This window comes from Ammodytes marinus (assembly GCF_949987685.1).
Source record: "Ammodytes marinus genome assembly, chromosome: 10".
Lineage (NCBI taxonomy): Eukaryota > Metazoa > Chordata > Actinopteri > Uranoscopiformes > Ammodytidae > Ammodytes > Ammodytes marinus.
The window spans coordinates 29,840,206-29,854,431 of NC_137214.1; the positions used below are offsets into that span (position 1 = coordinate 29,840,206).

Genomic DNA, 14,226 nt, shown 5'->3' on the forward strand with positions numbered 1-14,226 from the left:
GACTTGAGGCAGTGGTGGATGATGCCATCTTTAGTAACTATAGCTTCTTGTCCTTGAAGGCCACCGTAGCTTTGTAAATTCTCCACAAGGGGAAGGTTTAGCTAGGGAGCGTTGCAATACATTAATTTACCTCTAGGTGCCACCAAAATACACGTTTTATCACACACTGTACCTTTTAAAAAGTCTTAAATCGAATTTGCCTTAAATTGACCGAACTTTGAACTAGGAGGAACCTAATCTCAGCCTAAATAAATGCCAGGATTATATATTCGAAAGATACTTTGTGTTAGTGGAAGTTAAGTAAACATATTTCTTCATCATACCTTTTCTATGTCAGGTATCGTCCAATAAATCGCCTAGGTGACCAGATGTTTACAAACGGTCAGACGGTCAACATGCAAGCCGTCATGAAGGACTGCGAGTTGATCAGGAAACTACTGGCTCTGATCGCAGGGGAGAAAATCCCCCCAGAGGAAGAGGTGAGGTCACGTTTGTGTGTGTGTGTGTGGGAGAGTGTGTGTGCAACTATTTTTGTGAGAACCTATTTGAGTTTTAGACCTTAAGAGTGAGGACATTTTGTCCGGTTCTCACTTTTGGACAGGCCTTTAAAGGAGCTGTTTGAGGGTTAACACTATAGGTTTTAAGGTTCAGGTATGAATAAGGTTTATGTTAGGGTTAGTGTAAGGGTTGGGGTTAGGCATTTAGTTTTGATGGTTAAGGTTAGGCTAAGGGGCTAGGGAATGCATTATGTCAGTGAATGTCCTCACAAGTATAGCCGTACAAACTGTGTGTGTGTGTGTGTGTACCTTTTGTAAATGTTAATGTAATTGTTGATGTCCGTGTATAGTAAGACACAACCAGTCAACCAGTCCCTTGTCCCTCCCAGGCTCCCATACAGACGGACCAGACGTTTTTGGCGGGAATCGTTGGCATTTCGCTGACTGATAAACTTTACAACATGTGGATCCGCCTGCAGACTCACGTCAACATTGTGTTCGACAGTGAAAGTGACAAAATGATGACGGAGAAATACCCTGGAATCAGACAGGTATCAGTTACACACATACAGCTGCTTACACACTACTAGACAATGCAATGTTTTTTCCAGATTAATATGTTTCCAAACTTAAAGGTGTAATCAGTGATTCTGGAGAACGTTTGTTGTCAAAATCACTTTTTGTCAAAATCAGTGAATATCTACTCATGATCCGCTAACTGTCCGTAAAAGCTGGTTTGAGTACACAGCCTTGGCTCTGTAAACTGGTATGTAAACAATAGTGGCCCACCATAGTTAGCAACATGCCCGTTTACAGAGCCTAGGCTGTGTACTCAAGTGTGCTATTAAAACTGGCTTTCTTTTTAGCACACACACACACACACACACACACACACACACACACACACACACACACAGACAGTACAATAAGCAATTTTAAACACAAGCATTCTCCAGAATCACTGACTCCACCTTTAACTGTTCCTTCAATAAACCGCTACAGTAATCAATTAACTCTTAATATAATGGGACTGCAACATGGTATAACATATTAAATAAACCTGACGTACTGTATATTAATTTTGTCCCTCTCTGCTTCCCCTTCCCAGATCTTGGAGAAGAAAGACGGATTGTTCCGTAAACACATGATGGGGAAGAGAGTGGACTTCGCTGCTCGCTCTGTCATCTGTCCGGACATGTACATCGGCACCAACGAGATAGGAATACCCATGGTACGTAACACCAGGGTTTATTATCACACACTTAATAGTATTCGGAATAATTAGAATATTCCACTATTCATTTGTTAGGTAATCAATTCAGTATACGGAAGATTATTTTTTTATTTTTTTGTTCATCATTGATTGGTGCAGTGTATCCACGTATTCTTTACTTTTTCATATGAATGGATGTCGGTTACATTCAAGCCATCTCCAAATGAGTTGACACAAAGTTGATCAAGCCTATTATCAGCTCCACAAAACTCTCTCTGTATTTCTCAGTATGGCAGCGTTTACAAACTAGTGTCGCCCCCCCCCGACACTGTTGCAGGAGCTCAGAAAAATCTTACCTTGTGTAGATGCGCTGACAGTGTTTTTGATTTACTCAGAATTCCTCACGTAGGGCGCCAGAAGTTGCACACTTTATCTTTAACATTGAGGTTAAAATTATAGTTTTTAATTTATTTTTTTGATATAAGTATTCGAAGCCTGTAAAATAGTATTTGGGACAGCCCTTAATTATATCAACATGGATAACCAGACCTCTACATTTGAACAAGAATAAAACACACCCTGTAGTCTGTCTGTCTCTCCCAATGCAAAATCATTGCGTATGACTGCTGCTGTAATTGTTGTACAAGCAATGTTAATGTATAAATTAAGGTATTTTGTGTATATATGTGATTGAAATAAATAAGCTAAACTGAAAACTACATTATGACAAATAAAACAATCTTGAATCTTACTTGTTTAGGTGTTTGCCACCAAGCTGACCTACCCTCAGCCCGTGACTCATGTAGGGTGACAGAAGTTACACACTATATCTTTAACATTGGGATTAATATTATCATTTCATTCAGGTATTTGCCACCAAGCTGACCTACCCTCAGCCGGTGACTCCCTGGAACGTGCGTGAGCTGCGTCAGGCGGTGATCAACGGTCCTAACATCCACCCGGGCGCTGCCATGGTGATCAGCGAAGACGGGAGGAAGACCATCCTGTCGCCTAGCAACCCCACACAGAGAGAGGCCATCGCTAAGCAACTACTGACGCCATGTGACGGACCACACAAGATGCCCATGAAGATAGTAAGTCATTCACACTCATTAGACATTTTAACCATTGAGTATTGAGTACTTGAGTACTATCCAATATTTGGGTAGCCAGGCTTTTCAATACATCAGAAAATCTTAGCGAGCAACAATGTATTTTATCTTTAGCATACAGTTTTAGCAGAAGCAGATAGCAATATATTAAGTCACATACTAATTCACAGACATAAAAGGATGTGACTATCGAATATTTTATTAATTGAAAACTCAACACGTTATTTCTAGTTGTCCGGGTTTTTAATACACAACTATTCTATGTAAACAACTGCTATGATTAAGTTGGCGCTCATGCTAAATATATATAGAAGAGTTCAAATCCGACCTGTGGACCTTTACTGCAGGTCATCCCCCCTCTCTCTCTCTCTTTCTGTCTCCCCATTTCAACTCTGTACTGTCTAATACAGCTTGAAAATGCCAAAAAAGAATCTAAAAAAAAAGTTAAACTTTTTGAATTGAATATAACTGACACACCGCTTCTCTCTCCTCTCCTCTCCTCTCCTCTCCTCTCCTCTCCTCTCCTCTCTTCTCCTCTCCTCTCAGGTGAATCGCCACATAAAGAACGGAGACGTTTTGTTACTGAACAGACAGCCGACCCTCCACAGGCCGTCTATACAGGCCCACAGCGCCCGCATCCTACCGGGGGAAAAGGTACGCACTCATCTAATCTATTCTACAACTATCTGAGTGAATATCTGACCAGTTCCTTTAGATGAATGTAGAATTTATTCAATGTGCATAATTTTTCATACATGCTTCCCATTTTATTTGATTTGTTTTATGTATTTTTTATTTTTTTTTGTTTATTTAGTTTATTTATGTTCTGATCTGACGTCATGTCTTTTTTCCCCTTATTTTTTCTATTACTTTTTTTCCTTGTCAGTAGATTTTTGTAAGTTCAATTGAAAAGGTGTATTACAATTTGTCTTCGTGATTTAATGTTAATTCGGATGTATAAATTCTTCATCTTTGAGTATAAAAAATGAAAAACAAAGTGTCTATTTTTTATTAATTCTACTTGATTATAGAAGCAAAGTGTAGATAAACATACAATATATAACAATGTGTACTTGATTTAAATATGTGTTTCCAGGTACTGAGGCTCCACTATGCAAACTGCAAGGCGTACAACGCTGACTTTGACGGAGATGAGATGAACGCACACTTCCCTCAGAACGAGCTGAGCAGAGCGGAGGCTTACACGCTAGTCAGCACTGACCAACAGTACCTAGTCCCTAAAGTGGGTTTATATACACACACACACACACACACGCGCGCGCGCGGACACACACACACACACACACACACACACACACACACACACACACACACACACACCGCATATGGAAGATTTTTCTAGAACACAGTTTGCCACACTAAACTTGATCGGTCTTGTCGATTAAAAAAAAGTTTTTAAGTAACTTTTCCATGATATTCCTACCTGTATGTTTTGTCCTATGCTGATATTTAACCACATACAAAAATATCAAGTCTCGTCTTCACAATATTGGAAATGTAATTTGTTGTAACTTGCAGACATGTAACTTGTCTATATAATATGTTACTACATGTTTTTGGTCTGTTGAAACTTGCAGAAACCTTGTATATAATATATTCTGCATTTTTTTCTGTCTCTCCCCAGGACGGTAAGCCCTTAGCGGGGTTGATCCAGGACCACATGGTCTCAGGCACCAGGATGACCATACGAGGCTGTTTCTTCACCAGAGTGCAGTACATAGAGTTGGTCTACAGAGGACTCACTGACAAGCCCGGACGCATCAAACTGCTGCCGCCTGCCATCATCAAACCACAGACACTATGGACCGGGAAACAGGTACTTTTAAAGGGCCTTTTTTAGCCCATGTTTAGTGGGCTTTGAGAGGGGTTTTATCAAGTTCAAGTCAGCTTAATTGTCGATAACTTCACATGTGCAAGACATAGAAGGGAATTGAACCAGGTAGTTTAAAACAAAGACAACATGTAAACTCTTTATTTTTCTATCAAGTTGCAAAACATACGTAGAACTCAACAAACATAAACAGACAGACAAGGTAATTCAAAGGACAGTTTAGGCCATGTTTCAGGGTATATTCTTGGGTTTTTAGACCTGTTTTAAGGTGATTATTTACATTAAAAAAAAAAAAAATCAGAAATGGTCGACTAAATATGCAAATTTGGCGATATCAAACTAACTATGTGTACATTTGCATTTCTTTTAAAAACCACAAAAATAAAATAATATATTTTTTTTTACAAGATATTAGTTTCCAAAGTTTTTACAGAACAGATTTTGGATACAGCCTTTTTTGATTTGTATAAATTTACTATGAACAGGTCTTAACAATTATTATTAAGAAGAAAAGGATTTTTTTAGGAAGAACAAAAATCCTTCTGTAATAACGTTCAGAATAGTCTTAGAATGAAGAATGATTATAAAAAGTTTAGTTGATGTAAGTGTTTTAGAAGTTGAGATTTCTGGTTCAGAGTATTGAAAAAAAAACTAATGTTGGGATAATGTCCGTTAAAGATGGTCGTATAGGAGAAATATACAGACAGCAAACAGACAAGGTTTAGTCAAATAAACACCTGAATGTTCTTTTTCAACCTTTTGATTTATACTAGTATGAAAGAAGACATGTTATTGAGGCAAAATACCCAAAAATCTTAAAATGTACCTGCATTGTCTCGCCTTAAAATAAAAACCCTACAATGTACTATAGTGTAATTAATAGTGTGTGTTATCTTGCAGGTTGTGTCCACGCTGCTGCTGAATGTGATCCCTGAGAAGGCCGTTCCTCTGAACCTGATCGGCAGGTCAAAGATCCCGAGCAAAGCCTGGATCCAAGTCCCTCCTCGATCCACTCCGGGCTACAAGCCGGACAGCATGTGTGACTCGCATGTAAATACACACACACACAGACAGACACAGACAGACAGACAGACAGACACACACACACAAGGACGCACACACACACACACAAGGTCGCACACACTAGCCGGCATGCACTCACTCATACAGGGACTCACACAAACGCAAATCTACAGCTAATTTAAAAAATGCCGCCAACATTTACACTGCCTCTACTTGTCTGTTGACACTCATACACTCACTCATACACTCACTCACTCACTCACACACTCACTCACTCACACACACACACACTCACTCACTCACACACACACACACACACACACACACACACACACACACACACACACACACACACACACACACACACACACACACACACACACACACACACACACACATTTTCAAATGTAATCTCAAATCAACAACGATACAACTTCATAACCGAAGGATAAAAAAAATGGAAAAATGGACATGTCTTATATAGCGCTTTTAGCCGATTTTCTCAGCCCCAAAGCGCTTTAAATTTCTTACTACACACACACACACTCATACACCAATCAAAAACTTCTGCCACCATTAACCCGTGTGTATATTTCCCCCAGGACACACACACACACACACGCACACACACACACAAACATAATCTAAAAACACTGCCACCATTAACCCTTGTGTATATATTCCCCAGGTTGTGATTCGTGAGGGAGAGTTGTTGGTGGGCGTTCTGGATAAAGCCCACTACGGCTCGTCAGCGTACGGTTTGGTTCACTGCTGCTACGAGCTGTACGGAGGACAAACCAGCGGGAAACTGCTCAGCTGTCTGGCCAGACTCTTCACTGCTTATCTACAGCTATACAGAGGCTTCACTCTGGGTAAGGAGTAGATACATTTTATACTTGATGTATTTTAATCTTGCCCCTGTAGCAGTGTTAATTTCGTAGACTAAGACTATGACGAAAAATATTCGTCTACGAACCTTTTTCACGGACGTAAACTAAATAAAAACTAAATAAAAAGGCAGATGTGATGACGAAGACTGAGACTAATTTAACTGACACTATAGTCTACGAATAGGAACTAGACGAAACTGTTAGGGCGGGACGAATGGAGAAGAGATCCAATCAGAACTACTCTTTTTGTGGGACAAGTTGGGAAGAAATCCAATCAGTGCAAAGCAGCGAATTCAACCCTGTGTCGGTGAAAATCGACGGGAGACCGCGCAGGTGTGAGCGGGTGGAGTGAGCCGCTGTGCTGAAAAACTCTGGGTTTGATGGACAAAAATGATAGTCAGGGATATCCTGCCCGTTAACGATGTCTAGGGGAACGGCTAAGTTCCGCGATCTGTTTGTAGTAGGCTCTGTCTCGAGCTTGAATACACAGAGCCATGTGAAACTGCCGCCTCCGTCCGTTAGTTTCTGTTTTTAAGTTACAATCAACTCCGACGCATGGACAGTGTTCAATTAAAACCTCTAATTGTATTATCTTAAAGGCTTTGATGCAAAAGAAGTCCAAACACACACAGCGGCAGCAGTGTTGCTTAAAGGAAGGCGCAGTTGCTCAAATTTATCAGCACCTCAACTGCGTGCTGCTGCTGCTGCCCAGGGGCGGCCTTAACGATCTCGGGGCCCGTTTCAAGACCTAGTGTGGGGCCCCCCACTTTTTTAAAATATTTTCTTTATTTTTTAATTTTTTATAAATGATGCTTGTGCATGCTCCCCGCAAAAAGAAAAAAGATTGTGGAATCCAGTTGGTTCATAGACAGATCATGAGATAATGGACCCCCGGGGCACAGGCTCTTAAGGACCCCCGGGCACAGGCTCTTAAAGCCCCCCCTCCCCCTATCCAGTCAGGTACACTGATTTTATGTGAGATTATTACTAATGAAATAGAATACATGTTTTGTATTACAACCATTAAATATGTGTCTGTATTGCATATTCAAACCTTAATACCATTCAATGAAGAAAAACACTTAGTCGACGAAGTCCGCTGTAGATTTAGTCAAACTAAAATCTGCTTATATTTAGTAGACTAGACTAAGACTAAAATATTTTAGATGACTAGAATAGGACTAAGACTAAATGGTGTGATATTCAAAAGACTAAGACTAAGACTAAATCAGAATTTGCTGCCAAAATTAACACTGCCCTGTAGAGCACTTTCAATGGCCTTGTGTCTGAATTGTGCTATAGAAATAAACTTGCCTTGCCTTGCCTAAAGGAAACGAAACACATATGCTGAAAGCTATTTGTTAGGCCCTATGAAATCTTTTTATTTTATTTTTCCCCAAATTCTGCTGTTTTCAGTTTATGGATTCCGTTTTTTTTAATCTTTTATTTGAATGATTTTGCATTTTCTTTACATACAGACAAAAAAAACAGAATAAGTAAACACATACAAAACATACACCCCCCTCCCCCCCTCCTTCACATAAACAGAAGTGAAATAAATAACTAAGACAAAATGATTAAGAAAATAAGCGGGACGTAATGTCTCTACGACGACCGATTTCACGGCACACACCAAACAGATTCGTGTCCCCGCCCCCTCCCGTCTCTACGACGGCGATTATCGGGCCGGTGTGTCCTGGCCTTAAAACAAAAACAACAAAACTGCGGCAAACCTCACACATTCTGATTCCGGATTCTGTTTTTAATTTTTAACACTCAGTTTATCATCAGAATGAGTGTGAACGAAATAAAATGAACACAATCTCGTCTTTACAAATCGTTCTATGATAACCTTCAGAATAGTGCTAAGAATAATTATGGAAAGTTTAGTTGATGTTAGCCTTATAGAAATTCTCGTCTTCAACCCGCTTCACTCTGGGTAAGGAGAAGTCAAAGGAAATGAAAGGAACAAGCCGAAAAGCATCTGTTGGGCACTATGAAATCTGTTTGTTTTTTTTCCCCATATTCCTTTTCTGTTCAAATTTCTGTTAAATTTTTTTCCCAAATTCATTTTTTTTTTTTTTTTTTTTTCTCAACATCTTTTTATTTGGGATGGGTATACATTGATGAATACACTTATCACATAATGTTCATGTAACCCTTCCTTGCACCAACATTACATAGGCCATGCAGGCACATATACAACACACAATCAAAAAACAACAAAAGCAAGAAAAACAATCCTATACTAATAATACTAATAATAATGATAAGAAAAAAAAAAAAAAAAAAAAATCAGCTTTTTCTGTTTTTTACTTTTCGTTTTACTGAGTGTCTGATTAATATGAACGAATAAAATGCTAAAAATGAACAAATTCTCGTCTTTAATCCACCGAGCATGTAGCAGTAATGGTGGTATTTCCTAAAACAGAATTTCACCCAAATCATGGCATTCCCTGTTTAATAGTACATTTCCGATTCTATTGCCCAACTCCATGATTCTGTCCTCATTTTCGTAATAACTGAAATCATAGGGTCCTAGATTTGTTGCCTGGTTTTTTCGCATATTTGGTTTATGTGTGTGTGAGTTAAACTAGGTAGAAGAGGAGTATAATGTTTTAAACCTTTCTTCATGTCTGTGTCCAGGTGTGGAAGACATCTTGGTGCAACCGGGCGCCAACAAGAAGAGGAAAAAAATCATTCAAGAATCTCTGAAGATTGGAACCAAAGTGAGTGAACAGACAGAATGATCCGTCTCGATAGTTTTTTTATTTTTTATTATTGATATACAATCTAACATTGAAGACATTTAAAGGTCCTGAATCAACTTGTAGACTAGAGCATCTTTTTTAAATAAGTTTTTTATTATTTTTTCCTACAATTATTTTACAATAGCTTTTTTTTTTCATTATTATTTTAATTTTGAACACCGAGCATCTTTTAAACTTCTATTCAAACTGGTACACACAGGGAAATCGCTTTTAAAACACAAATCTACTGTAGAGAAATATGTTAGAATCATTGCAGTCTTGTCAAATTCAGTGCTTCCTCCTCAGTGGATGCCTCTGGCCAAAATGTCTGCCACAGTGATTGTAGTTCATGGGCCCCACAGTCCAACACCATGACTACTGGGGATAAATATGTTACTACACACAACTTGAAAAACATGGTAGCACTTTGCTTCCCATAATCATTCTTAGCACTATTCTGAAGGTTATAACTGAAGAAATTGTTCATGTGTTGTTAATTGTCTTATTTATGATACATTTTGTCCTGATAAACATGCAGAAAATGCATTTTTAAGACCTTTTACATTTTACCCCATTCGCCTACAGTGTCTGGCCTAAACCATATTGCCATCAGGTGGCGCCAGAGTCACATATATTTAAGAAATTGATAGTTCTCTGTAGGTTTCTCACTATGGTTGTGTTCCGAATCGCATACTTTCTACTATATAGTATGTAGAAAAAAGATTTAGGATGGTTAGAAGTACCCGGATGTCCTACTTCATGCGGCCAAGATTGTTAGTGTTGAAAACTGCATCCTATTTGGGCGATTCTGACCCACAATCCAGTGCGCACGTGAAGTGACGTCACATCGACGAAGCCTCCATATGAAAACAAACGGGGATGCGACGGATATAAAAGCAGGAGGCAAGATCAAGGCGCAATGTTATGATGAAATAAGAGAGTAAAGTATGTCCCAAAAGTATGCCTACTGCATCCTAACTAGATTATTTTTATCGTTGGATGTAGTATGTAGAATAGAAAAAAGAAAGAGTATGCAATTCAGAACGCAACCTAAATCTATAGACTGCTCAATTGAAATATGTTTTGTTAGAAAAGGGGTTTTAGTATTGAAAGTTTTCAGGGAAGATGTTGTTATATTAAACTACTTCAGAATATTAACAATATCTCTTACTAAAAGGCAGGAGAATAGAATTATATCCAGTAGTAAACTAACATGTATTTTCTCCTCCATGTTAAAGGCTCTTCAGGCAGCTTTCAACCTTCCTTATGTTTTGGTAGAAATTCATCTTAGTGTTTTTATCTATGAGTAAATGTAGGAGGAGTTATCGGAAGGTTTAATTGACAATAAAAATAACTTAGCTTAACTTAAAGGTGCTCAGAGGAACTTTCAGTTTTTGTTAACTCTTGCTTTGGGCAGAAGCGGTAGTGTGTTTTGTACTACGCCAGCTGTTGTTACTGGGTGAGCGTACCCATGACAAAGGCATTAAGAAAAAAAGCTCTCTTCACTGTTTGCTGTTACATGTAATTTATGATCATCTGAGGAAAAATAAGACTGTAAAAGTTCCTTATAGCACCTTTAACTTAAATAACATGTATTTTCTCCTCCATGTTAAAGGCCCTCCAGGCAGCCTTCAACCTGTGGCTCAGTTGGTAGAGCGGGTCGGCCGATGATCAAAGGGTTGGAGGTTCGATCCCCGCCCTGCCACCTGTGTCATGGTTGTTGTGTCCTTGGGCAAGACACTTCACCCACCTTGCCTCGTGTGAATGTCGATAGTTAGCCTGCTATCGGTGTATGAATGTGTGTGTGTGTGAATGGTAACGTGGGAAAGGAAAACAGGTCTCCCTTGAAAAAGAGTCTTCGGTCTCAATGGGATTTACCTGTATAAATAAAGGTTAAAAAAAAAAAAAAAAAAAAACCTTCCTTATGTTTTGGTAGAAATGGATGTTACTGTTTTTATCTAGTAGTAAAGTATCATGTGTATTTTCTGTCTCCATATTAAAGGCGCTTCAGGCAGCCTTCAACCTTCCCTCTAACAGTGTCTTGCCTTAAATCACTCTACTTCTCTTCATAAAAAGGCAGGAGAATAGAATTATATCTAGTAGTAAAGGAACATGTGTATTTTCTGTCTCCATATTAAAGGCCCTCCAAGCAGCCTTCAACCTCCCCTCTAACGTGGAGCATTGTGAGGCAGTGAGTCGCTGGCAGGACGCTCACCTGGAGCCCGACCAGAAGGACTTCAGCATGGCCGACCACAAGTTCAAAGAGGTCGCCAACCAGGTCAACAACGACATCAACAAGGTAACAGACTCACTCACTCACTCACTCACTCACTCACTCACTCACTCACTCACTCACTCACTCACTCACTCACTCACTCACTCACTCACTCACTCACTCACTCACTCACTCACTCACTCACAGACAGACAGACAGACAGACAGACAGACAGACACTCACTCACTCACTCACTCACTCACTCACAGACAGACAGACAGACAGACAGAAAGACACACACACACACACACTTCAGCACACACAAGTTCAAAGAGGTGGCCAACCAGGTCAACAACGACATCAACAAGGTAACAGACAGACAGACAGACGGACAGACAGACAGACAGACAGACAGACACAGACACACACACACACACACACAGACACACACACAAACAGACAGACAGACAGACACACACACACACTTCAGCACACACAAGTTCAAAGAGGTCGCCAACCAGGTCAACAATGATATCAACAAGGTAACGGTGACACTAATACACACAGACAGACAGACAGAGACAGACAGACAGACAGACACACAGACAGACAGACACACACAACTTTGCACTTTGTAATACTGAAAACTAAATAAAATATTTTGGGTTTAAAGATGTTGTTGTTGTTTGTTCCTAGGTCTGCATGCCCATCGGACTCCACACTTCTTTCCCAGATAACAACCTCCAACTGATGGTCCAATCAGGAGCTAAAGGATCCACTGTTAACACCATGCAGGTAACACGCACACTCACACACGCACACTCACACGCACACACGCACGCACACACGCACTCACTCACTCACTCACTCACTCACTCACTCACTCACTCACTCACTCACTCACTCACTCACTCACTCACTCACTCACTCTCACACAGACAACGCAAACACGCACACACTCACTCACTCACTCACTCACTCACTCACTCACTCACTCACTCACTCACTCACTCACTCACTCACTCACTCACTCACTCACACACTCACACTGTCTGGAATGTGATGTCTTTTTGTGATACAGTTTTGGACTATACAAATAAAAACTGATTTTGATTTGTGTGTGTGTGTGTGTGTGTGTGTGTGTGTGTGTGTGTGTGTGTGTGTGTGTGTGTGTGTGTGTGTGTGTGTGTGTGTGTGTGTGTGTGTGTGTGTGTGTGTGTGTGTGTGTGTGTGTGTGTGTGTGTGTGTGTGTGTGTGTGTGTGTGTGTGTGTGTGTGTGTGTGTGTTTCAGATCTCCTGTCTGCTGGGTCAGATAGAGTTGGAGGGCCGCAGACCTCCTCTGATGCCGACCGGTAAATCTCTGCCGTGTTTCCAACCGTACGACCCGGCTCCCAGGGCCGGAGGGTTCATCTCAGGGAGGTTCCTCACAGGCATCAAGCCACAGGTACATTTAGACTGCTCTGTCTGTGTGTGCGCGTGTGTGTGTGTTTGCGTGCGCGTGTGTGTGAGATAGTGATGGCAAAGCACTCTCTCTTGTATTCCAAAATCCTTGTAACTATGTAATTTGGGGAGTTAGTTGCATGATAGTAAAGCATCTGAAAAGAGTTATAGGCATATTTATCAATCCTAATTAAAGATATTGCCATTTAAAGGTGCAGTGTGTAATATGACATCATCAAGAAAGTTCTACAAAGTTCTAGAATGCAACGCTCCCTGGGTAACTCCACCCCTTTCGAATAATAACAGAAGCTACAGTGGCCCTCAAGGACAAGAACAATTCTAAATTTTAAACAATGCACCTGATGACATTCCAACTATGACACTTTCAAGATGGCGGAACAAGGCCTTGGTCCAAAATATGCAGAAATATGGACATATATGAGACCCTTTCTAAGGGAAAAAAAAAAAAAAAAAAAAAAATTCAGCTATTATGCACTAAATTAAATGTACTTATGGATATTATAATTACTTTCTACAAAATCTGCTAGGAAATAAAACCCCAAATTCTACACACTGCAGGTTTAAGTTTGATAAACTTTATGGAAGTTCGGTTTAGATGAGGACTATGCTCGGGTTCTTATGACACAATAAGAATTTTGAACCAAACAAAAATCTGTCCCAACATTCCATAAAAAATGATGACTGTTGCCATGGAGTCTGGTTGGTATGGCCACGTCCACACAGTCCTGTCAAACAGTCTAAACTGTAAAAAAGCGTTTTTTTTTTTTATATTTATGAATATGTATTTTCTAGGGGGGGAAATTGACTCCCAACGTTGATATCATATAGTGATTTTACTGTTTTAGACCAGGTTTACAGAGGCTTGAATGAAGAGTCTTGTTACTAGGTAGGTGCTACATTTCTTCTCTTTCTCCGTTGTGTCTTCCAGGAGTTTTTCTTCCATTGTATGGCTGGCAGAGAGGGTCTGGTCGACACAGCTGTGAAAACCTCAAGATCTGGATACTTGCAGAGGTAACACAAACCTTTAATCTATCTATCTATCTATCTATCTATCTATCTATCTATCTATCTATCTATCTATCTATCTATCTATCTATCTATCTATCTATCTATCTATCTATCATCTATCTATCTATCTATCTATCTATCTATCTATCCATCTATCCATCTATCTAATATTTAATTTTGTTTATTTAAATTTTTGGGGGGGTTT

At 39.7% G+C, this 14,226-nt stretch overlaps 1 protein-coding gene across 1 annotated transcript in view; it reads left to right on the forward strand.

Annotated features, from left to right (window-relative positions):
• polr1a (RNA polymerase I subunit A) overlaps positions 1–14,226 on the forward strand; it is a 33,828-nt gene that overhangs the window by 9,035 nt on the left and 10,567 nt on the right. The window contains exons 10-23 of the mRNA XM_080036116.1: positions 338–479; positions 887–1,048; positions 1,606–1,728; positions 2,577–2,804; positions 3,369–3,476; positions 3,919–4,065; positions 4,468–4,659; positions 5,575–5,724; positions 6,386–6,569; positions 9,234–9,316; positions 11,478–11,636; positions 12,249–12,347; positions 12,844–12,996; positions 13,942–14,024. Coding sequence (XP_079892242.1) covers positions 338–479; positions 887–1,048; positions 1,606–1,728; positions 2,577–2,804; positions 3,369–3,476; positions 3,919–4,065; positions 4,468–4,659; positions 5,575–5,724; positions 6,386–6,569; positions 9,234–9,316; positions 11,478–11,636; positions 12,249–12,347; positions 12,844–12,996; positions 13,942–14,024 — 2,013 coding nt within the window. The remainder of the gene's footprint in view (positions 1–337; positions 480–886; positions 1,049–1,605; positions 1,729–2,576; positions 2,805–3,368; positions 3,477–3,918; positions 4,066–4,467; positions 4,660–5,574; positions 5,725–6,385; positions 6,570–9,233; positions 9,317–11,477; positions 11,637–12,248; positions 12,348–12,843; positions 12,997–13,941; positions 14,025–14,226) is intronic.